Source organism: Pygocentrus nattereri, chromosome 10 (assembly GCF_015220715.1).
Source record: "Pygocentrus nattereri isolate fPygNat1 chromosome 10, fPygNat1.pri, whole genome shotgun sequence".
Classification (NCBI taxonomy): Eukaryota; Metazoa; Chordata; class Actinopteri; order Characiformes; family Serrasalmidae; genus Pygocentrus; species Pygocentrus nattereri.
Window position 1 is genome coordinate 29,273,244 of NC_051220.1, and position 25,325 is coordinate 29,298,568.

A 25,325-nucleotide genomic window follows, 5' to 3' on the forward strand; every position below is an offset into this window, starting at 1 on the left:
TCACCGTCTTTGTCTTGTTTCATTGTAAAGATGATCCACGGAGAGAGACGCACTGAAGGTGCTGCTATGATACTTGGGTTTGTAAACAGTAAGAATTGGTCAAACCAGTTTTTGGGAGGGTGGGGGTTGGGGTTGAGTATTTGACAAAGCAGAATTTCTCAGGGTAATTTAAGCCAAATGCAAGCATATTCATAAGTGTTAAAGGACATGACTGAGCAATAGCCTTAAAGATCCTGTTATATGAAAAACAGTCAACAAAAATATTGGAATAGTTCGTCCATGCACGCTAATGCTGCTAAAAATGAATGGAAGCTGTTAGCTAACAGTGGACACAGTAAGATCTGAATAATGCTAACTGGTGACTATTTGCTTTCATTCACTGTTGATAACATAAGCATCATTTACTGTAGAAGACTACACAATAAGTTCTGTAAAGCACAGAGGTAGAAGAGCCAAAGTCTGGGGCTGTTTTTTCTTACACTGATGTCAATGTACATGTATTCATTAACGAGATCATGAAGTATACAAAGGTCTTCTGAATGCAAACTAAATAGACTGCTCAAATGTGAACGATTTAATGTTAATAAAACATCCTTTTGCCTTTCTAAAGAATGCTTTGACAAAAAGAACTACACTCTTGGAATGGTCTGTTTGAAGTAAATGCCATTTGGTCAGATATTTTGATGTCTATAACAACTTGGAACATGTTTAACAGTGGCACAAATACTGCTTTGTGGGCCTCTCTATGCGTCATCCCTTGGTTGTGGCAGTTTTATTTTAAAATGCGAACATGTGAAACACAATGCGGCTGGAATAGACTTTTTGTCAGGTTTTTTGTTCATTTTTTGAAGTTAAATCATACATGAAGCTCTTTTAATAATATAAGTCGACTCGGCTCTGGCGACCTCTAGCGGTGATGTTTTATTTTTAACTGACACGTTTAAAGACCAATACGAATCTGGCGACCTCTAGCGGACACATTTATTTTTCAGACTTCTGGTAAACCCATCAAACAAGAGCCTTCGTTTAACTGGTAAGTTTAAAGACGAATATTAACTGTTAACTCTTTCCCTTTAGGATGATTTCTGCCTCTGCACAGTATTATGAGTACGGAACGTTCGCTAAAGTGGACTAACGGCAGTTACACCAAGTAACGTTAGGCTAAATAATTTAAAAACATTTACATTTCGCGCTTACAGTCTTTGGTTTAATCCATAGTCATAGGATAAAATGTCTCTGAAGTCAAGACAGAACTACTCTTAACTATGTTCGCCTTTATAAGTCCGTAATTTAGATTAAATTTAGGTTTTTCGGATACGTTTTGACGGACTTTGAGCTACAGTGTTTGGAACCGAAAGCATCAACTGTGCGCAGAAATTGCGCAGTCCTTGTGTTTCAGTCGCCCTCGACACTGTGACTGAAGTGTTTTGTATAACGCCTTGTGTTCAGTATATAACATTGTCCTTTTGCAGCACTCTTTGTAAATCACTACCTGTAAATCCATGATTCAACATCCAGATGAAGATACTGTAAGTCTAAGCTTGGACAAATAACTCTAAAATACTTTTTGCACAAATGTAGTCTTGTGTAATTAAGCAGTTCTGTTTTCACCGTTTCAGTCGTCAATGCTTGCAGTATGTGTGAAAGAACCAGGTGGTCCAGAGAAGTTGTGCTTAGGACGAATCCCACGACCTGAACCTAAAGATGGAGAAGTCCTCATCAGAGTCCATGCAGCGGCTTTAAACCGTGCAGACTTGTTACAGGTACACACATGTCCATGTACAGTACTTTATGAATTTTTACATTTACATTTATGGCATTTAGCAGACGCTCTTATCCAGAGCGACTTACAAAAGTGCTTGTCATTACTTCAGAATATCTCATGTTAATAAAGGTCGACATAATTTTAAAGAGCTTTGCTCTAAATTGCTACCTTAAGTTATTTATGCATTGAGACCTAAAACAAGTACAAAAAGTAGAAAAATACCTTCAACTCAACACAGAGTCTACACAACACTAAACCTGCTGAATAAAAGTTTGTAATAAAATACAGTGAACAAAAAGAGGTGAAGATCTTTAATAGACAGTGTTAGTGATTAGATAAGTGTAGTGTAAAGAGATGGGTCTTCAGACGTCGTTTAAAAACAGCAAGTGATTCTGCTGTTCGGACACTTAGGGGAAGTTCATTCCACCACCTTGGTGCCAGGACAGAGAACAGTCTGGAGGCATGTTTTGTGCAGTAATTTGTGCAGTAATTACTATACGCTGAAGGGTTTATTTCCTGTGACAGAGGAGAGGTCTTTATCCAGCTCCTCCTGGAGAGAGTGAGATCCTTGGCCTGGAGGCTGCTGGGGTAATTGCTTGCATTGGTCCTGGAGTCAAGAGGAACTTCAAGCCAGGGGACAAAGTCATGGCTTTGCTTTCAGGAGGAGGTTATGCGCAGTATGTTGCTGTGCCTGAGGAACTTCTCATGCCAGTCCCTTCACATCTTACCCTTGATGAAGCTGCAGCGATCCCTGAGGCCTGGCTGACTGCTTACCAGCTCCTGCACTTAATAGGTGCTTACAGGCCAGTTGAAATCATAATTTCCAGTCTTCGACCTTTCAGTCAGGAAAGTGTTTAGGATGTGTTTGAGTCAGAAAACTTTTTTTTAGGAAAGTCTCATTTAAATACATCTAAAATGCAATATGTAACCATACTTTGTTTTTGTCATAGCTCGAGTTAAGGCAGGAGAGTCTGTGTTAATTCATGCTGGAGCAAGTGGAGTCGGCACTGCTGCCATTCAGCTGGCTCGTCTGAGTTGTGCTGTTCCGATAGTGACTGCAGGAAGCTCTGAGAAAATAAATATTGCAGTGAAGCTAGGTGCTGCTGCTGGGTTCAATTACAAAGAGGGTGATTTCTCAGAGAAGATTCTTCAGTTCACAGAAGGTTAGTAAAGCACTTAAAGCATGCATTAAGGTATTTTAAAACACTTCACCAGTGTGCGTTAGACTACAGTATTATGGAGATTAATAAAGAAATACAATTGTTGATTCAAAATGACTAAGATACATTTACCAGTTTAAAGTATTGTGTGGTCTTGCAGGTAGGGGAGTTGATGTCATCCTGGACTGCATAGGTGGATCTTGTTGGGAAAAGAATATACGCAGCCTGGCTATGGATGGAAGATGGGTGCTTTATGGTGTAATGGGAGGAAAGTCAGTGGAAGGGGACTTGCTTGGCAAGCTTTTGTTTAAGCGAGGCCACATTCTCAGTAGTCTCCTCAGGTCACGAAGTCTACAGGTAAGACTCAGCATAGAGACTGTAAAGCTTGTCTGTGCATTTGAATGTTGAATGAAGTAATTGTAAACAAAGTAATTCATAGTGGTTTTAGGTTTTATGTGGTTTTTAATACTCTGTTGTAGTGTAACTTACTAAGTTACTAACCCTTCACATTTGTGGTGATAGGAACCATATGTCTTAAGAGTTTGATGCCTCTAAAAACTCCCTCAGAGAAGATGAATAGATGATCTATCACTATTTCATGATTTATCACTATTCTACCATTACCAACACTACATTTAAAACTCAGAAGACACATTTAAGTTCACTGGTGGCTTTGACTTGCAATAAAATGGCTATATTTGAGTTATAGACATTGTGACCCCTAGTTTGTATCACCAGCACTGTAAAGAAATCGGAATCAGCAGGTTTCTGTACAATGAACCACATTAAACCACTCTGAATGATTTGTTTACATCTCAACCATTGATACTACGCAGAATATTTGGGAATCTTTAATATTTTTAATATTTTAATATTTTGTGTGGTACTGTATTTGTAATAAAATCATCTGTTACAACATCAACCAACCTATTTCTTTATTTTCTAGTATAAAGCTGAACTGATTAGGAGCTTCACTGAACAAGCATTGCCACACTTCCAGTCAGGAGACCAGCCCATGTCACTGAGGCCTGTAATTGACAGTGTGTTCAACATGGATGACATTGCTGAGGCTCACAAACACATGGAGGCCAATAAAAATATTGGGAAAATCATAATAAAAAATTTTTGAAACTTGACCAGTGAATTTAACATAGACAAATCTGATAATCTCTATACTCTCTTTCTTGTTTTAACATGCATACATTCACAAGCATTTTATAAGAGAACAATAAAAATCAAAGGTCAAATCAGTCAGCTGACACACACACACACACACATTTTCTATATATATGTGTGTGTGTGTGTGTGTGTGTGTATATCTTATATCTTTTTTATATATATATATACACATATATATATATATATATATATATATATATATATATATATATATATAAACCTCGTATCTCTATTTTTGATGTTTTTCAGTTTTTAATAGAATTTGAAAATGTCTGTTGGTCTTTACATTGTATGTAAATTTCGTGATGAATGGACCAAAAGAAATGGCCTAACATTGCTTGGAAAGATGTCTGTTTCCATTGACTTCCATTAAAAGTAAAATAGGTTTTTTCCTTCTCCTGTAAAGTTACCATTTTGGAGATACAAGGTTTTCTTCCGACAACAGCGATATGTATATGTACCATGTAAATGAGAATAGTTTCATGCCTTTTTCCCCTTATTTCATACAAACCCTCATAAAAAGTATAACTAAACAGACTTAGACAAGATTTCTATACGAATTGTATATAGATTTATATTGATGAACTATTTTTTCCTATATTTATATACACTTACCTTGTACTTGCACTCTGTCCCTTTTATCAGGTCCAATTAGCAACATTGTAGTTCTACAATTACAGATTGCAGTCCATCACTTTCTCTGAATATTATTTATTAGCCCTCCTGGCCCTGTCCTTCACTGGTTAGGACCACCACTGAGGAAGCATTATTTGGGTGGTGGATCATTCTCAGTACAGCAATGATGCTGGCATGACATATTAGTGCCTGTTGTGCTGGTACAAGTAGATCAGACACTGGTGTTACTAGGGCTTTTAAACATTATGTACACTTACTGCCCACTGTATTAGACATACCTACCTTGTTTGTCCACCTTTTAGAGGGTGGTGACTCGTGATCCTGTGGGGGTCCTGACGATTGAAGGAAGGGGGGTTGCAGATGTGAAGCTAAAAAGTGCACCTATATAGTAAGTGGAGCTAAAAAGGGGCGTGGGGTTTCTATAATTATGGATTTTGTAAGGGAAGAGAAGGAAGAGACTAGAGCAGTTTAAAGACTCTGCAAAAAGGCTAATTTCTTGATTAGTCATTGAAGAGTTTCATCCCAAAATACTGTATACATTTGTAACAATTTGGATATAAGGAGCTTTTTAAAACAATAACGTATACTTCTCGAATATAACATTGATATTTCTTCCAACAGCGAAAGTGGTCCACAACGCATCAGTTTGATAGTATCTTGCACGCTTTTGGACCCCGTGTAATTGTACGAGTTTCACTTTTCGTCTCTTTATCACGCACAACTTCTGAAATGAACTCCGGAACGACTTCCTGGTCCAACCCTCACACACTCGACTTCACAGGTTCTTCTCAGCTGGTATATTGTGTCTCTTTCAAAACGTTTCTTTTTTGTTTTGTTAATAAAATGAAGTAGATAGTATAAAAGTTTGGCTGTTACCGACCAGCACGATGAGACCCTGATCTTGCTGGTCTGACGCTAACAGAGGTGAGCAGAGGTAGAGATTTCTTCATAGGTTACATTCTTAAAGGTTTTATCTTCATCTTCTCAGCCTGTTTTACCGGTCACGCCTTAAGCTTCTTGGAGTTTCTGAGGTTTCAGGAACCCCGTCAGTGTCTGGATTTATCCGCTGGTCGAAGGTACAGTAATCTTACTTACGGACACTCAGTGTTGATATTTAGCGAAATTGTGTGTCAGTTCCGCAGTCAAATTCTATACGCCTTACATTGGGTTTACACATCTCTGAAGCTGTTTCAAGACGTGTTAAATGTTAAAGCTACTGTCGTGTTTTACTGGCTGCCTGCTGCTGCTCACCTGACATGTCAGTGACCATTACCACTGGCTTTGCAGGGCAGACTGAAGTGAAAAGTTCTTCGAAGGTTTCTTTCTTTCTGTCTTTCTTATCCATCGTGCTTTCATAATCTAATTGTACCCACTGCCTCTCTGCAGATAAGAAAGGTGATTAAGCCTTATGAACACAGGTAGGCTTTTTTATTCCTCCTCATAGACGTTCAGGCATGTGAGAGAGCTGGTTATGCAATTTATGTATTATTATATCAGTGCCTTGTGTTTTGAGCAGAATATCAAAATGACTGATTCAAACAAACCTCAACGCAAGCTATCCACAGCCGGGGACAGCTTATACAAGACATTAGGCTTGGAGAAGGGCGCATCATCTGAGGAAATTAAAAAAGCTTACAGGTAATCATAGAAGGAAATTCCACAGTGTGACACTTTATAAAGTTCAGCTTATTTGATAGATAGATAGATAGATAGATAGATAGATAGATAGATAGATAGATAGATAGCTTTGGAGTTTGGGATGCCAAGAAACCCATTAATTACACTCTTGAAAAGGATGGTTCTGCAAGGGTTCTTTAGTAAAGACAGTGAAACCATGCACACTCAAAGAACCATTTGCATGCTTGAAGGGTTCTTTGCGTGGTGTAATGGTTCTTCAGGCTAATGGAGAATGTGTTGTGTATGATTCTGTATAGTACTAAAAAGGGTTCTTCTACTCTTACGATGTTGAACCTGTAACAATAGCAACTTAAAAACATACATCAGTTACATCAGTACCAGTATTGGTCAGTACTGAAAATCAATATGGGTACTTTTAATAGACATATTGCTTGTGCTGAAGTTTCTATGTCTGTATTCCGCTTTATAGTTAACTACTTAAAGCAATAAGCTTTTCTTCTGCACATGTTTAAAAAAATAGATCTAAACAACAAACAGTAATTGAAATGGGTTGCATCTACACACACACACACACACTCACTTACTCAGGGTTGGCTATTGTCAAAACGTTTTGATGTTGCTATCAGTATCTTGACTTCAATACTGATTTCTGAACAATAGTTTTTCATCATGTTGTAAATACAAAAACTGTTGAATTAAAAGTCATATTGCAGTTGATTATAGTGTGAGTAATTAAAGGCGGTCCTCACAGAATTTAAAAAGCACTGACATTAATAAGCTTACAAAGCTTATGTAATTGACACTGTAATCTAGACTTTGGAATAAGCATGCTTATTGGCACTGATGCCACGACTTATTGAACGTAGGTATTGAAATTTGGTGCTGAATAAAATGTTTTTGATGCTTGGTAATATTGAAGAATTCATTTACTATCATAAAAGTATTGAATTTAGATTGAAACCCAGTCCTATTTACTCATATGTATTTATGCTGGAGAAAATAAGGGGATTTTATATTGTAGCAGTGTGATATCGATACCACTCAGATGCATACCTAGTCTAACTATTTGTCATTGTATAGATGGACCTCTTAATAAGACTTTTATTAAGACATCAACTGTTAACGATTTACCTCTTTCCTCCAGGAAACTAGCACTGCGATATCACCCAGACAAAAACCCAGACAACCCAGAAGCTGCAGAAAAGTTCAAAGAGATCAACAATGCCAACTCCATTCTTAATGATGAGAACAAACGGCAGATCTATGATGAATATGGTTCCATGGGCCTTTATGTTGCAGACCAGTTTGGAAAAGACACTGTTAAATATTACTTCCTCATGTCAAAGTGTTGGTTCAAGGTGTGTAGTGGATGTGGGTCTATATCAATTCATACTTTTCTTTTGACGTTCAGATATGAAGCTATAATGATAAATGTTCCTGTTTTACATTTTATAGTTATATTATCAAACTTACATTTTTGTTTGTCCCTACCTTTTTAGACACTTGTCGTCTGTGGAATGATCTTTACATGCTGCTGCTGCTTCTGCTGTTGCTGCTGCTGCTGTGGAAAGTGTGCACCAGAGGAGGACGAGGAAGAATATTTATATGTTGATCCAGAGCAGCTGGAAGCTCAAATGTTTGAGGAGCAAAACAGAGGTGAAGTAAAGCATCACTGAAAGTAACAGAACATTTCTCTTTGATTACTGATTGATTTTGCATGAAATAATTGTAAAGGGTCTGTGTTTGCATTTTATAGCACCTCAGAGCTCGGGTGAATCTTCCTTCAAAATCATGTTTCATTACTTTGTCCTCTTAAGATGATTTTACTTTACTTTGCAGCCAAAGAACCAGTTATTATAGCACAGCCTGTTCCCTCTCATGCTCCTGGAGATCCAGGTGAACATTTGATCTGCTACACTGCTTTGCTTTTCAATGAACACTTATTGGTGTTTAATGAATTACATTTACATGCTGATGCAGACTGAAGACTTAAGTAAAAAACACCTCTTTTTTATATATAATTACTTTTTACATGTAATTAGACATTCTGTGCCTCATTGAATTTCTTTGGTTTTACAGCCCAGGGCTCAGTGATCATAGGCATGCCAGCCCCTAGTGCAGACACCACAGACTCAAGTGAAGGTAAATTCTGTGTACATTTCACTGTATATACAATATAATGCAACATTTCTGCTCAAGTTGCTCAAGAACATTTAGATTAATATTATCATGTTTTTGATAGTTCATTTATTTTTCAATGTCAGTTTAGGTTTTGCAAGACTGATTTGTCAGTTATACAACTTTATTTTGTTTCATTTTTATTTTTTTTACTGCATAGGTCAACTTTCAACGTTTGTTTGGTCTTATGTACCAAAAATTATAATTTAATTGTATGTGACCATTATCCTTTAAAATGAGACAGGCTGTGTTTATCACTGTTCCTTTAAGACTGATATATGTAAATGAGCTCTGTTCTGATTTACACTGCCCTGTGTTGTCCTTCACTTACAGAGCAGTCTGGGCTGAAACACTCCTTAGAACTTAAGCTTGAAAGGCGGGGCTATACTGCTATAGGCTGAATAGGTGTAAATGTGTTGGATTTTGTGATGTCACAAAAACAGTGATCGAAATGGGCTGTTTTTGCAGCTTAATTTGCATATATATGGATTGGCGAAGTGAATTGTTATTGTTAAAAGTTTGAAAACATACCATTTACTTCCTAGTCCCAACAGTCCATATATGCTGAATAAAGTGCAAAACAAAAATTCATTGTTTGTGATGTCACAAAATCCAAAACAGTCACATATATCCACCTATTTAGCCTACAGCAGTTTAGCCCTGCCTGTTCACGCTGTAGTTATAAGGAATGTTTTAACCCAGACTGCTTTTGAATGAGGCACAAGAGAGGGCAGCCAGTCAGAACAGAGCTTATTTGCCTATACCAGTTTTAAGGGCACAGTAACAAATAACAGTATTAGCCTGTTTAATGTTAATGATTCTGAAGAAGAAGAAAAAAAAAACCTTGGAAAATGATCATGTAAAAGTGAATCATGACTATTTTAGAAATAAAACCATACAAGGTTTATAAGTGATCCTCAGGGGAAAATATTTAATATAAAAATAATGTAGGATATTGGTGAGTTGTCTTTTCAATTCACCATAAAACCAAGTCTAATTAACAGTGTAGTGGAGATGGATGTAAAGCACTTTACCACTGCTACTCCTGAACTGGGCAAAAAGTTTCATCAACAATTCCACATCACCAAGGATCTTGTTTAAATGAATGTGCTTAACTCTTCATTTTTAAGCTAAAATGGCTGGTAAATTCATATAGGATGCAGCACCTTGATAAAGCAAATACTACTTAATTTGTCCTTGATTAGATTGCACACTTCACAGCATTTCATTTCTTCCACAAGGTGGAGACACAGCCATTACTATACAGCCAGATGCATTTACAGAGCATGACCAGTCCTTTGCCTTTGACCCAAAGAACTCATGACCAAGAGAAGACATAACATGTCCATATTTGTCCTTTCACTTTTTGTGAAAGTAGGCTCAGCCCTGTGGAAATGATGACTGATCGATGGTTAGAAGTTGTGTATTGCAATCAATTTTATGTTCAGAATGTGTCACTTTTTGTTTGCATGTATCTTGATTGCCTTTACTGTGGCAGGGTCTTTTTACAGAGTTATGTTTAGTTATATTATATGAGTTATTTAGTGAAAATGCTAACTGGGAATTGCCTCCTAATAGGCATGTCCAGCCAAAGAGAATTTTTTCTAGTATATTCTTTATGGACCCCAACCTAATGTACAGACATTTAATCATAAGATATGATCACACTTGTCTTATGTGACTAATTTAAAGACTAATTAAGACTGTAATCTAAAGGTAATTTAAGTGATAATTTATATAATCCTAAGCAACAACAGTGGCACTGACACTTATGTTTGTATTATTTTTTTATTTTGTAATGACTTTACTGCGTAAATAGACTGTTTAAGCCCTTTATTTTACAGATTGTTAGAGGATGCAGCAGAAATACAGAATATATGTTTGAAAGTGCTTGGAATTTTGTAATGCACTTGGGTTGTTAAGTTGCAGAACTCTGCCTGAGAATGTACTGTGATAAAATGTAAGTAAATATTAGTTTTTGATATCTGTATGTACATATGGGTCCATATTTTATCTGCTTTAATAGAAGGATTTTTTATTCTTTAAAAACAAAAGTCTCAAACTGCAGGTCATCATGCTTCACTTTTGTAACAAAACTTTGTCATCACATTTGTACTTCTAGTACTTTGAAAAACTTTAAAGCATGTTTCATGTGTATTGTAGTGTGAGATAAAGCCATTAATATATCATATAAATACATCATATTAATATATCATATTAATCAAACATTACTTTGACATTCTAATGCCTCAGGGATCTCACAAGTACATGTTCTATGACTTTTGTTGTCACATGTGATAAACAGTACCGATAACAATTTTCTTAAAGAATTTAGCTTGATCTCAATGGTGCGGTACAAAAATATCCACCTGTGCAAAGTGGGCTGCTGCAGTAATACTTCAGTTTAGTGATTACAATCAAATTGATCAAATTGGTTGAATGGATCATATGTTTGTTCCAGGTGTTATATTTGTGGCAAGCAAGTACAGTGTATGAAAAATTATGAAGTCAAATAAAACATGGTTTGCTGTATAATTTTAATTTCGTCTATGTGAATTAATCTTCTGTTGTCAGGTGTAAAGCCGTAAGGCTTGTACTATGTTGTTTTTGGTTCTGTTAATCATCAAGTCTTAAGTGTAACCTTGGAAAAAAGCTTTTTTTGGACTGTCTTATCTTTCAAAAACGGCATGCGCTGATAATTTTTGTGTTGTGTAATGATGTAGAGACAGCATGTGAAGCAACATGTGGCCCTTAACTGCTTGATGTTTCTTACGATTTACTGCTTTTTCAAAATTTGGGGAAGATTTCTTTAAGTTAAATGTGTATTAAATGCTCATTGGAAACACTGTTCAGTCTACAGAGTTAAGGAGTCTTTATTGAGCATTTTGGCATCGCTGTTGTGCTGATATTGTGTTGAAAATACTCAGAGGATTTCATGGTGAATTTAGAAAAGGTTCGGCTCACCAAGCAGGAATATTCTCCTGTTCAGGGGTAAGTTGTTTAAGTACATGCCGTATTCAGATTTTTTTGGCGTTTACGTTTAATAAATTGTGAAAATCAATAGAAAAACACAGAAAAAAATGTTGCATGTTTAATTTTTTTGCATAGTAACAGAAATTCCTACTCCTCATATACTCTTCATACCTCCTATGACTTTCTAACATTATTTAATAAGTTTATCAAATCGTGGCTTTTTTTTTCTTTCAATGCAACAAGATGTTCATGTCCTTTGACTGGCATTATTTGTTTAGCATTCACTGCATTTTTTCAGTAATATACTGTATCCTGAAAACTTTGTTTTTATAATCTTAAAGACATCACATACTTGTAATATGAATAGTGAAATTTATGACTATGTACAGGTAGTCTTTTTTTAACAGCCAGTGCAGGACTATGGGAGGCAAATCTAGCCAAAAGAGAAATGAAAATGAGAATAATAAAATGTAAATGAAAACCTCTTTTTGCCATTTCTTTTTTCAAACATCTGCACAAATATCCTGCCAAAATTGGAAATGAAATGAAATTTGCAATTTCATTTTTCACATGAGCAGGAGCTGTGATGAAAAATGTAAAACAGACAACGTTGTATGATCATAAATGATTTGTGACCACTACATAATCCTAAATGTATTACTTCATGATATCTGTTTTTAGGCTTTACTATTATTATAGTAAAAATGAAGAAAATGCCTTCATAGGTGTAAATAGTACTGTATGATCCTTAAATTATCAGCTTTATCAAATAAACATGCTTATGTTCACTGAAAATCACATGGTTTTGGTCCTGACTTCTGTGCTTTTGCATTTAGCAACGTTTTTTTGCTCACCTGCAACTAAAGTTGGCAGGTATTCAATTCCAATTTTCTTTAAAATGCACAAACATTTAGTGAAGATAAATGTTGAACCTGTTTATGTAATGCCAGTGAATCATTTAAACATGCATTAAATCACGGGTTCTAAATATTCTTGTCTCCAGTTCATCTGATGACTCGAAGGATGACTATCTGAGCACAGAGTTTGAGGAAGAACACGGGGCCAGAGGGGCAGCTTTTCACTGCCATACCAGTAGAACCGCAATGGCCCAAAGCTATGAGAAACTACACGCTCGGAGAAAGCTGCTAATCACATCTGTTGTCTGTTTGGTCTTCATGACTGGAGAAGTGATTGGTTAGAATATCCTGGATATCATTCATGAAAAGCAGCTTTTGTAGACTATGATGAATGACTATGTAGGACGGATCTAGACCCTATACTTAATGATTATACCTAACCTTTGTAATCACTGTTTTCAGTAATATTAAACCAATTTTTTGAGGATACATGTATAAAATGACTATAATATGATGCTACAACTTTGCAACTTTACAGTTCAACTAATTTAGAGGAGTCTGTTAAAAAAAAAAAGAGAGAGAGATGTCAGATAAAGAATGTTGAACAGGGCTGTAGAACATGGTAGAATGGCAGAAATTACTATTTAATCTTATTACAGAGGTAGGCAACTGTAGCGTTAAGAGTCTTGCCCAAGGACTCTTATTGGTATAGCATAGTGTGCTTGCTCAAACAAGGATTCAAACCTCAGCCTGCCACACAAAAGTCAGCAATGTTACTCACTTCACTTTTGAAATGTTGTTAGGCCTCCTTTGTTTATATTCCTTTGATTGATCTCAGCTACTTTCAGCGTTTGCGTCTTTGTTCTTAAAGGTGGCTATGTTGCTCACAGTCTTGCTGTAATGACTGATGCAGCTCACCTTCTGACTGACTTTGGCAGCATCCTGATCAGCCTCTTCACCCTGTGGATCTCTTCAAAACCTGCCTCTAAAAGCCTCACATACGGGTGGCATCGGTCAGGTTATTGTCAGCTGTTACTCTTGTTTACAGATGAATGATTTTTGCAGATCCCTTTGTTTTGTGCTTACATGCATGTTTCTGCCCGTGAATTTACTGGATAACATTTGTATGAATAGTTAGAGCTGTACGTCCACAAGCAGAGCTGTAGTCTAATTAGCTCAGAGCTCCCTTTGTTGTCCTTAGGATCCAGTCTTCTGTACATTTTTCTGCAGAGGTTCTTGGTGGTCTTTTGTCAGTGCTGTCCATATGGGCTGTGACCACTGTGCTGGTATTCATGGCCATCCAGAGGATCATCCAAAATGACTACGAGATACACAGCGGTGTCATGCTCATCACCTCTGGCTGCGCTGTGGTAGTAAATATCTTGTAAGTGTTCATGTGGCATTTTGATCCAATTACTAAGTTTATTTTTTGCTGTTAGTACTCATTTTAGATAACTATGATACATTCCTGACAAGTAAAATGTTTTTTCTTTCTTTCTGGTAGTTTTTTGCCAGAAAAAAAAATGACATAGTATCTTGTAATAATGGGTTATTTACTTTAAATTTTGATGTATTATCTAAAAAAAATTACTACCCTGACATATTAATTACTTTATTAAAATTTAGTAATTATTTCAACAGTCATTGTCTTGAGATAGTAAGCCACATTCTTTAGAAAATGAGTCACTGTTTCACCAAAGTCATTATTTTAAGTGAGTCAAACGTTTGAGAAAATGAGTTATTATATCAACATAGTAAGTCATTATTTTCACAGTTATTCCCCTCTACTTGGCATTAATTGCCAATACCATTTTCTCTACAACTTCAACAGAAAATGGACTGTGATAAAAAGTTTTTGGTATCTGTATGTATATATAAGTTTTTAAATTTGGCACATTTTATCTGCCTCAGTAGAACCTGCTTAAATTTGGTGATCCTATCACACTCATTATGATAATTCTGGTACACTGTTTCCTATAGAATGGCTCTTATTCTCCATCAGTCTCCATCGTCTCACCGTCATTGCCATAACCATGGCAACACCAGCGTGAGGGCCGTCTTCATCCATGTGTTGGGAGATTTGCTACAGAGCCTGGGTGTTCTGCTAGCTGCCACAATTATCTATTTTCAGGTTTGTGCCAGTTTTCGAATATCTCTCCTTTAGACATAATTGATCCACACCTTTTTCAATAGTTAAATGACATTCAAATCAGGTCTACTTTAAATTTTCTATAAAAAGCAAATAAATAACAATATATTCTACTCTTCATACAGCCTGAATGGAAAATAGCAGATCCTGTTTGTACCTTTCTCTTTTCTATATGTGTTCTTGCAACAACATCTACAATTCTCAAAGACATTTTCAAAGTACTCATGGAGGGTAAGTAGTTAATCTAAACATTGGGCCTCTTTCACCAACCATTCTTAAAAAGAAATTTCTGCTTAAAACCCACTTACTCAGTTTTCACAAAGATTCTGACGCTCACCAGTGTTTTCTTATTTGGGATTCGTTCTTATTCAAGAACAGAATCTATACACACTCAAGAGCACAATGGTGTTAACAGTTCTGCAGTTTAGGAATATGCCATGAATCTGATGTAGACTTTTTTCTTAGGACCTTTCTCAAGAACAAATTTAAGAAAACGTAGGAAGATATTGGTGAATGAAGCCCATTAATTCTAGTGCATCAATTTTCTAAAATGCTATTTGATAACTATTCTATACTATGTTAAGGAACACCACATGGAATAGACTATGATGCTGTGAAAGAAGCCCTGCTATCAGTTAGAGGAGTCAAAGCTACTCACAGTCTTCACATTTGGGCACTGACCATGAATCAGCCTCAGATATCGGTCCATGTGGTCATAGGTAAGACACCACAAAATTATCATTTTAAAAAGTAATACTGGTTTAGTGAGAAGTGATTTAACACTATTGGAAGATGAGAGTAATGATTAGCAATCAAGATGATTACTTGCCTACATATTTTATTGCACTTCCTTGCTCAAATTCTGTTTTATTCCAGATGAGCAGACCAATCCACAGTTTGTTCTTATGGACATGACAAAGCTGCTTCAGTCAGAATTTGGCCTCCATAATGTCACTGTCCAAATAGAGACATATTCAGACGATGCTGCTTACTGTGACAAGTGCCAAAAACCAATGGACTGAGATACTGGAGCCTTGACATACTTCTACATTTTAAAGAGGAATCTCCAACATTGTGGTTATGTGGACAGTTTTAAATTTAACATTGGGTCTCAAATGTTTGAAGCACAGGGTGAGTGTGCCCAGGGTGGATGGTGACTGTCTGGCCTTTTACAGAGCCTGATTTTGATTGCAGCTGTTGCCTCTGCATTGCACACTCCGGTCATATCTGAATAGGTATAAGCTCTCCCTTAGAGCAGCCAGCTAAAGTCAACCTGTGTTATTTACACCATTAAAGTCACTTTCTCCTCAGCTGTTAGTTTTTTATAATTTTTTTTATTATAAATGCAATACACTGCTTTTTTCTTAATGCGCTTTTCAAAAAATGCAAAATAGAAATATCTTTTACTTCAGCTGTCATAATGCTAAAGACTCAAATCATATCACAACTGTAGAGGCTTTATGTGAAATACAGAACAATGTGTTTAGACAGCCAAAATACCAGCATTAAAAAGGTGTACATATTAAAAGATACACTGTGTAAGATTTTGAAATGTGTAATTGGCAGCAATGTGGGGAAGAACATTTTGTAATGTCAGTTACGCTTTGGCCTCCTCCACAAGCAGATGAGCCTGATCACTGCAAGCACATTCAGAGCATACAAAGAGAACTCCGTCAAAACCTGGTAAAGGATGCATCTTTCAAGGATGCAAATGAATCATCTACTATTTTCATCTTATCTTCCTCAGTGTAAGGTTGATTTTGCATGTGGGACCTAAACATTGAGCCAGAGCATGAGCTTTAAATATGTAAATACGCCTAGCGCGGTTTAAAAAACTCCCAACCCGATGCCAGTGACCTAAATTACTGTCAAGACTCCATATTTTAGCAATTTGTTTCCCCCTGATCCTGACTCCTAATGCCACTTTTACTTTCAAGAAAAACAAGTCTCACATAGTGCAGCTTTAAGATAGTAAATGGCAAAATAACATGCATGCCACAAATTGGGCTAACGTTAACAGGGACATGAGACACGGCATCAAAAGCAAACTACTTTAGTAACATCTCTGCACCTTTGCAATCTTGTACTTTAACCTATAAGATACAGAATAGAATACAGTAACTGGCTCAAGCTGCACATCACAATATTTTTATGTATGGTGTGATCCAGACTGTATAATCTGTAAAAATCACATAGACCTACTCTATTCACAACACCTACCTCTCTATCAGTTTGTGAGGTTATTACTGTTGGAATAAAGTGCCATCTCAATGTTTACATTTATCTTTTTATTTATTTAATGCTCCCTCTTGTCATCTTGATTTGCATACTACTCACTCCTGAATCAACTCCACACACCATTCTTCACACTGGAGTTTTTCTGTGACTATCTCTCCAGTATTTAGCATAGGCCTCTTGAAACATGTTCTTACAGCGCAGCTTAGCTTTGAGTCTGGAACAGATAAGGAAGGAGCCTCCCATCTTACGGTGCAGGCTGTAGGTCTCTTCTGGGGGAGGAGTGAGCCGCTGTTTTAGCATTACAGGAATGAGGCTGTGGATCCGCTCCGTTGTACTCTGAGAGCCAAAGTCGAAGGGTTCTTCTGAGGCAAAAGCCTCCCCAAGAATCATTATTGCATCCACATGGGCATTCACCATTGCCTGGACAAAATCAGGTAAACAGAATGCATGTTTCAGTGAGTGAAAGCAGCAAAAAGGATGTAAAGTATAATCTCTTGTAATACTAATTCATTATATTTATTTTAATTGGGTCATGTCATGTGAAATCATGCATGTCATCACTGTTAAAAGGTTGTATATTTTTAGTGGTGTATATAAGTCTCGTTTCCACTTGATTTCACCATTTTTGTGATCTCACAAACAGATCTACCATTTCAGCCTAGAGTAGGTTAGCTCCACCCATTCACGCTGTAAGTTATAAGTGGTGTTTTAGCAAGGACTACTTTTTAATGAGGCACAATACAGTGCAGCCAATAAGCACGTTTTAAAAGTCAAAGTAAAAACAGAGTGTTTAAGGTATAAAGAGAGGCTAGAAATGTTTAGAGGTTTGATACATTTAGCTATAAAAATGTTATTAGTGGTTCTTATAAAGAAAGAAATAATGAGAAACATGTAGGATATGGGCCCAATAACATTAACATTTTAAAGGGATCAAACAGACAAAAGTAACCTTTATTCACTAGTAACCATTTAAAAGGAATGCTCTCTCAGTACATTTCAAATGGTAAGAGTTGGAGGCAAAAATGGCCAGAAAAACAAACTTTAGGTGGAAAGTGCAAATGTGAAAAACAGTGATGTACCTTTGACTCATAACCAGTCAGAAATTTCATCTCAATAGATCGTTGTAAAACCCCCTCTCTATTTCTGTCTGCTGCAGCCTTGATGATCTGATGAAGACAAATTTCAAACATATTAAATAAAATGTCACAATTTGACTGCAATTAATATAAAGTCATATATAATTGTTATATTTGCTGTACCTCAATGTACACATCTGTAAAGCTTGCATCAAAACCTCTTGTGGCTCCAAAATCCAACAGTGCAATCTAAAAAATCCCAAAGATCAGCATAAAATGAAAATAAAACAGGAGAAGCAGCCAATAAATAACGAAAGACATACCTTGTGCGTTTGAGGGTCGTAAAAGAAATTGGACCAGTTCGGATCAGTCTGCATGTATCTAAACTCAAAGAGCTCTCTCAAGCAAAGAATCAAAATCTGCTCACAGATCTAAGGAGAAACAGACAACAGACCCACAAATAGTGATCAACAGGAATGAATAATGGCTCATATGCAGAAGAAAACTTGGCTCTCTTCCATAACTTGAATCTAGGTTAACCTTTAGTTCAGTAAATACATTTCTATATTAATTAACATGCTAAATGAGAGATCCATTTAGAGATTAATTTAGTCACACTTGTGACCATACATCACTGATGACAATAGTGAACTAAATATAAATACACAGAGCTAATCGATCTAAGGACAATCTGTTCAAACAAATGTGCACAGTATCAAATTTCTAAAAGGTATGTCTACAAAAAGAAAAAGCTGTTTCCAGTGGTACGTATAATATCCATAAACACACACACACACACACACACACACACACACACACACACACACACACACACACACACACACACACACACACACACACACACACACACACACACACACACACACACACACACACACACACACACACACACACACACACTTTTTTTTCCACAATAGTTTGTTTGAAATGAAGCTTGAGAGAAATGTGTGACTAAAAAAAAAAGTGTGGGGGAAAAAAAAAAATAATAATAAATAAATATTGGTTGGTTGGATGGGTGGTAATCATCAATATCACCACCATTATGGAGTGCATGGACATAAACAGATTAATTCTGACTGTGTGGAGGGCTTACTTCATTCTTCAGATTCTGTGGGAGGTCATCAGCTTTGTCCAGAGGGAAACCAGACACCAGCTCTGTGGTGAGGACATGCCGGCTACTAAGTTCATCTACCACATTTGGCACATAGAAGTAGGGGTGATCCTTCATTAACTCTCTGTAAAAAAGTTTCAAATTTTAAATGTACATGGCTTACTGTATTAAAATTCTAAATGAATCACAAAAGCTTCAGATCAGGAAAGCTGTTAATGGCAAAATTTTAACAGACACACATTCCTAATTCCTAATTAGACTTGACATAAAATGTCCCAACCCTTATAAAAATTCCTGCCTACATCATGAACCTTATTATAGCCTTTGTTTCTTCTTGCTATAGAAAGGTAAATAGACGGTTTTGGAATGCTCTGTTAAAACTGGCAAGTGGTACACAAAAGGCTAGGTTAATATACTCACTGGAATTTTTTGGCACACTCAGCTTCCCTCAAGTAATCACATTCTAGAGCCAGTTCCCTGCTCATAACCTCAATCAGGTGCTCTGGAAACAACCCTGCACGACAACAAACACTCACCGATAGGATGAATTTACATTAAGGAGTAATTATTCTAATTCTTAAAATTTCCACAGAATTCATACCTTCAGGTAATGCATTGCTCATACTAAGGACAGTCATCAAGTTGCTGACATCACTATTGATACTTTTGGCCACTCCAGGGTACTGAGAACACACAGGAAATCAATGCAGCAACAACAAGAACAAAAAAAAAAAAAAAAAAAAAAAAAAAAAAAAAAAAAAACCCTCACTGTATTTTTGTGTGATTATTACTGCTGGCCAGAACAGCATTTTACAGGCTTTAGAAAATTTTTATTCTTATTTCTGAATAAGTACCTGAATGTATATTTGTTACAGAAGTTCAAAAGGTATTCAATGGCCAGAATGGCCAGTAATGTATTAATAGTGTATTCTGGTGCAAATAAATAGAACCTAGTTGTGCTTTCATGCTTGTTGCCTAACAAGCAGTTTCATCTAATAAAGACAAACTTTCCAAATAGTAGAGAAATAAATACCAACACAAATAAAAGCTCAAGTATTTAAATTATTTAGGTCAACCCTAACAATCATTTCTGATCTTCACCTGGATCTTCATAGCCACCTCCCTGCCATCCTTCAACCTAGCCAGGTGCACCTGACCAATGGAGGCAGCAGCAAAAGGCTTCTCCTCAAAGAACTCCAGTCCATCTCGCCAGTTTGGACCCAGGTCATTGCTGACCACTTTCTGTCATATAAATAACGTACAAAGGAATTACTGAAAAGGAAAACAATACATTACTTTGTAGCATTGAATGTGCCACCATCTTGCACTGTATGTTTAAGTAAGTGCGCTCATTTATCATGTGGTATGTGAAACTGTGCTTGTTTTTCAACATGGAAAAACTCTCACATTTGAGACTATACCATCATTTGCTTGGTGGGCATGAAGTCAGCACTTTGTCGAACACGGTCAAAGATCTTTGCAAGCTGAGGATTGATGAAGGCATCATCTAAGAAAATAAGAAGAAACTCATGATGGTGGGTTAGTGTCTCATTATTAAGGTGTTGTTGTATAAACAATGTCCACTTGAGAATCTTACAGAAAATCAAAAAGCCGTCTTGCACATACATTTCTCAGAAACATCTCAAGTGATTTTTGTGTCCTGTAGGCTGTGCTATTTTAGGGCTAAGCACATTCAAGCCAGCTGCTTTTGGGGTCAGCAGTGCTATCCTGACACTCAACTCACACAGCATGGCGTAAAGCATACCATTGTTCTTTTACAAAGGTATACTGCATTATTAAAAAGCACAAAGTAGTTCTTCTTCCATGTCACTTACTAAAAAGATGACGGGATAAACTCTGCTGACTTCACAGACATTTAGAGCCAGAGCTTAAAACAAAAAGTTTTTTTTTTAATTAACAAAAACAATTTGAGTGACTTTACTCATTTATTACAATACCAGTGTAACTGCTTGTATTATTTGTGGCTTCACTGCACATGGACATAGCCAGGGTGAGAAAGGAACAGTTCCATTAAAATTTTAATTTACACAATATTCCCCTTATCCCAAAGGTATAGATGGATGATTGGCCAAGACAAGCTCAATGACACCTGACAACCCAGACCTAGTACCCTACATAGCTGCCCTGATGCCCTCAGTTGGGGGTGTAATAATATTGCAGGATGACATTTGTGCCATGCACGCTGCCACATTCTTAACAGAAATAAACACAATCGTGTGCAGTGAATAGGGGCAGTATACAGTATGAGTCGGAGTCAAGGGCAGGCCATGGAGGTGATGAAGAAAAACAAATCACAGTAAACACAGAGCACACAGCCCTGCCTGAGAACTGTTCTGAAAACATACCAAATAACAAGTCTAATCAAACTAAATATTAGCTGAATAAGAAAAGTAAAGTATACATCATGTTCAATAGATATCAGTGAAAAATTTTGGCAAAAGTTACTGTGATAAATTTATAAATTGTTTTAATTCAGATGTGAAGGGCTTGAGAAAACAAATATGTTCTAGATGAATATGAACATTTGAAAGAAGGCAATGAATGAGGATCTCTTAACAAGGATCAGCAAAAACTTAATCAATTTCTCACCTTGGATGCTGAGCATTTGCCCAAGTTTAAGAGCGGCTCCTCTCACTTTGCACAAAGTCCGAACAATTCTTTCAGCATTAGCCTCAGAAACAAAAGGATTGGAGTCGAGGATAGCCTTCTTATTACCTGAGGAAATACCAAATTACATTTACATTAATGGCATTCAGCAGACACTCTTATCCAGAATGACTTACAATTTGATAATTTTACACAGGCAGGTAAAGGCAGTGTTAAGAGTATTGCCCAAAGACTCTTATTGGTATGTTGTAGTGTGCTTACCCAGGCGGGGATTGAACCCCTGTCTACAGCATAGAAGGCAGAGGATGTTACCCACTACACTACAGCAACCACTAAAAAAATACTCATAAAGTAATGTGTTGGTATTACTGGTACAGGCTGGTTAGGGGTGTAACGATTCACATTCAACACAGAAGTACAATATTTAAAACTAAAGCTGTATTTTGAAGTCTCCTGATCAAACTCCCCAGACAGTGAGCTTATTTTACACATTGTTTATACACAGCAATGCACCTTTCTTATCTTCAGATCGAAGGCTCTTCTTTGCCACTTCAGCAATTGCTCCAAAGCCCAGCCCAACTGCCAAGCCTGAAGAGTACACAAAATATTCTTTAGATTTTTATTCTTAAAGCGAATACACCACTCAGTTTTGCATAATTCTTTATAAGTACTAACTCGATAACCAGACTTTAAACTAGAAAATCCTCAGATATTCTGAGAAGCCAATCAGAGAATGGCATTTGCATGCATGAACAACCTACCTCCAAAATGAACTAAGCGTCCCAATCTCGTAACTGGTACTTTGCGCTCCCTGGCACTCTCACTGAGCTAAGACATAATATGAGGCAGGAAAAAAAAAAAAAAAAAAAGTTATTCATGTGCAAGAAAAAACATAGCAAATCAATCACAGCTAAGGCAAACAACTAATGGTTAGCCTAAAAATGTACCATTTTAGGGTATTACAAACATAACCCATCTTAACATACAACCCATCATACAAATTCAAGCAAAAAGATAAGAAGTAATGTCAAATGAAAAGTTTCCTACTGTACCATTTGCTTGTGTTTCTTGGGGTCACTTTTTCTGTCATCTTTGGCTGGGTCACCTGTTTTCACATCGCTACAGTGCGAGTGATCTTGATGGAATAAACAGGTCTGTCCACGGACCAGCATTTGTGAGGAAGAACGCCCTCCAAGTAGCTTGTATCTAGACTTCCACAAACATTCACGACTATAAATGTTGACCATGCTGCTGCTCTCTGCATTGTCCTTCAGGTCATTAAGAGCCCTGGCACATTCAGTATCTCTCAATCCTTTGCCAAAGAGAGAGTAATTATGGTGCGATTCCATAACAGCTCTGAACTTTGAATCATGTCGGTCTTTACAGATGTTCTCCTGCAAATAAAAACAGACAGAACAATAGCTATAGTAATGCAAAAACATGGCATAAATGTGATTCATATATAGTTTTTAGATTTGTTTCCACAAATTCTTGTGGGTTAAATAAAAACTGTTTATTTTACTCAACACTGGTCGCCCATTTGTGTTGACATTCTGATACCTCAAGAGCAACTTTAGTACTTCATGAACTAATATGAGCAATTTCAATTCAATAAATCTAAACCACATTACTGTTTCTTAAGCATGAAGATGTCTGAAATTTCTTGAAGGAAAGGTTAACAGAAGAGGTAAAAAAATATTTTTTTTCTTCACAATGCACATTTCACCTGCTGAAATGTAAATGAAGTCATTCAGAGAGTTTTGATGAGAAACGGTACATTGTTGAAAAACTTACCTGCTCTGATTTCTTTACAGTGGTTGTGACAGGAACCAGGCGTTGCAATGTCTACAACACCAATATAGTCATTTTATTTACTATTTACTAGATTTAACACATTTAGTAGTAAACAAATCTCCAGTAAATCTAAGTAATACTGATAATAGTAAAATGATTCTTTTTGAAAAAGTATGTTTTGGGGGGGCTAGTATTTTGCCTTGTCATATGTTTATCTCAAAACTACAGTAAAATTATTTCTCTGGCAATTTATTTGTGACCATTTCATCTGAGAGCATTCTGGGAGGTAGTATTTAGAGGCATCAACGCTTTGGACGTCTGGTCCCATCATCACCACTGTAAACAATTCTGACTTGATAAGTTTCTCTAGCATGGGGCACTTCACCGCACTCTGAATGACTTTGTTTACATCTAAACTATTCATTTATGCATAAATCAATGGGCAGGGTCGCCACTAACTTACGCCGTTCTAAAATAGTAATACACTGAACCAAGCAAGTCTTACATGATCTTTCGGAGGGCCTTCTTGGAGCGTGGGGCTGGTCCTCGTCTGAACACTCAGCCACAGAGAGCTGCTGTGACTTTGATATGACACTTGTCTGAGACTGATGAGTCGTCTCATTAGTAAGATATCAGCTGCCATGACTTCCCCTTTAAACCTGCAGACTTTTCTCCACTGCATATCATAAAACAACGTATAACACAAAGTAATTCACCTGTAATCTGCGCGTCAAAAGTGAGAAACAGGTTATTAGCGACAGGTAGCGTAACTTTTTAGCGTAACCATTAATACTCTAGTTATATTACGACACTTCCTTACTTACCACAGGAGTCTGAAGACGTTTCTGATCCTAAAAGTGGCAAAAGTTCATTGGTTGGATATGATGGATTCACAGCTGCTCTGCTTTAGCCAACAGCATCCTCGGTGTCATAGATGGAAATTCGGACTTGAAGAAGCTGAGGTGAAGCGAAAACAGGCCATTAAGACAAACCCATTCACAACACGGGTCTTCTGAAACACTGGGACGTGTCAACACAAGAGGCGTGGAAACACTGCTCAGACAAAGTAGTTCGACTTATATAGGTACCCGTGCAGCGTTTCTGCCACCTAGTGGTGGTCCTACTGTACGGACCCTCTTATTTTGAGCTGCAGCCTTGTAGTTTGACCTTAAACGGCGCACACGTGCGATAGACTTTAAAAGAATAGCTCACCAAAAAGACAAAAAGACCAATAAAAACTAATAAAATTACCTGTCGATCAGCTGAAACGCGTAGTGTCTTGCCTCTTTTGCCTATACTATACTGTGTTGCTGTAGAAAGAAGCAAATGAAGAATCTTTTTGGGCGACAAAGGCTTTTCTTACATTAGGCTTGTAGCTCAATGCAAAACTAAAGAGGCGAACTTCAGACACCAACATGTCTGACTGTTCAACTACATTTGGGGGTAAACCAAGTCAACTTGATTTTTCTGTGAACCATTCCTTTAACACTCACGTAATGTCAGTGGTGACCATCAGCTTGTATCCAGCAGAGCTCTATGAATATTTTTGGACTTCACTCTTTTTGACACAATATCGGACCATAATCCCTTATTCGTATTATTATTATTTTTTTTAAATCGTTCTGCTGTTACTGAATGCTTGCAGTAGCCACTGGGGCCTCATGTCCATCGTCATGTCTTATTACTGCAGTTTGAAAGAAGGGAAATGCAACCTTGATCAGGCTCTAAACTGGAAATTCACATCAGATACCATAAAATAACTAACCTGGTTTAATTATATAAAGAAAACATGTAAAATATGTACATAAATGTATTTTTGACAGACATTTTCAAACAAGATTCATTTCTAGTATTTATTTTCCTTTAAAGCTGTGCCACAGCGTCAGAGTTTTAGAATTAATTCTTAGTTTAAAAACAGATAC

At 36.8% G+C, this 25,325-nt stretch overlaps 3 protein-coding genes across 9 annotated transcripts; 2 read left to right on the top strand and 1 right to left on the bottom strand.

Moving 5' to 3' along the window:
* The first annotated feature begins 961 nt into the window (after positions 1 to 961).
* tp53i3 (tumor protein p53 inducible protein 3) lies at positions 962 to 4,061 on the top strand. Of its 2 annotated transcripts, XM_017699722.2 has the most exons (7): positions 962 to 1,033; positions 1,473 to 1,529; positions 1,620 to 1,763; positions 2,291 to 2,558; positions 2,716 to 2,928; positions 3,086 to 3,282; positions 3,872 to 4,061. In XM_017699722.2, exons 2-7 carry the CDS (start codon positions 1,503 to 1,505, stop codon positions 4,052 to 4,054), a joined length of 1,032 nt encoding a protein of 343 aa, XP_017555211.1. In that variant the 5' UTR covers positions 962 to 1,033; positions 1,473 to 1,502; the 3' UTR covers positions 4,055 to 4,061. The 2 variants fall into 2 exon arrangements, with proteins under 2 accessions (XP_017555211.1, XP_037397805.1); XM_037541908.1 differs by lacking the exon at positions 962 to 1,033 and having other exon boundaries at positions 1,060 to 1,529.
* Positions 4,062 to 4,458: 397 nt separating this feature from the next.
* dnajc5gb (DnaJ (Hsp40) homolog, subfamily C, member 5 gamma b) lies at positions 4,459 to 16,355 on the top strand. 5 transcript variants are annotated; one of them, XM_037542111.1, is made up of 14 exons: positions 4,460 to 5,535; positions 5,729 to 5,816; positions 6,127 to 6,158; positions 6,257 to 6,378; positions 7,523 to 7,736; positions 7,878 to 8,034; positions 8,218 to 8,274; positions 8,458 to 8,520; positions 13,258 to 13,404; positions 13,617 to 13,770; positions 14,367 to 14,517; positions 14,661 to 14,766; positions 15,120 to 15,254; positions 15,412 to 16,355. In XM_037542111.1, the coding sequence occupies exons 4-14, from the start codon at positions 6,266 to 6,268 to the stop codon at positions 15,555 to 15,557; spliced, it is 1,443 nt and encodes a 480-aa protein (XP_037398008.1). In that variant the 5' UTR covers positions 4,460 to 5,535; positions 5,729 to 5,816; positions 6,127 to 6,158; positions 6,257 to 6,265; the 3' UTR covers positions 15,558 to 16,355. The 5 variants fall into 5 exon arrangements, with proteins under 5 accessions (XP_037398010.1, XP_037398009.1, XP_037398011.1 ...); XM_037542115.1 differs by having other exon boundaries at positions 5,492 to 5,535; positions 6,238 to 6,378; XM_037542113.1 differs by lacking the exon at positions 5,729 to 5,816 and having other exon boundaries at positions 4,459 to 5,664; positions 6,238 to 6,378.
* A 138-nt stretch (positions 16,356 to 16,493) lies between these two features.
* Positions 16,494 to 24,464, bottom strand: coq8ab (coenzyme Q8A, genome duplicate b). 2 transcript variants are annotated; one of them, XM_017699957.2, is made up of 15 exons: positions 24,228 to 24,464; positions 23,909 to 24,079; positions 22,662 to 23,003; positions 22,371 to 22,437; positions 22,123 to 22,197; positions 21,592 to 21,717; positions 20,403 to 20,488; positions 20,083 to 20,223; positions 19,583 to 19,664; positions 19,402 to 19,495; positions 18,964 to 19,105; positions 18,173 to 18,280; positions 18,033 to 18,098; positions 17,853 to 17,939; positions 16,494 to 17,193 (listed from the first exon to the last, which is right to left on the bottom strand). In XM_017699957.2, the coding sequence occupies exons 2-15, from the start codon at positions 24,044 to 24,046 to the stop codon at positions 16,900 to 16,902; spliced, it is 1,848 nt and encodes a 615-aa protein (XP_017555446.1). In that variant the 5' UTR covers positions 24,047 to 24,079; positions 24,228 to 24,464; the 3' UTR covers positions 16,494 to 16,899. The 2 variants fall into 2 exon arrangements, with proteins under 2 accessions (XP_017555446.1, XP_017555445.1); XM_017699956.2 differs by having other exon boundaries at positions 23,909 to 24,126.
* Between the last annotated feature and the right edge of the window lie 861 nt (positions 24,465 to 25,325).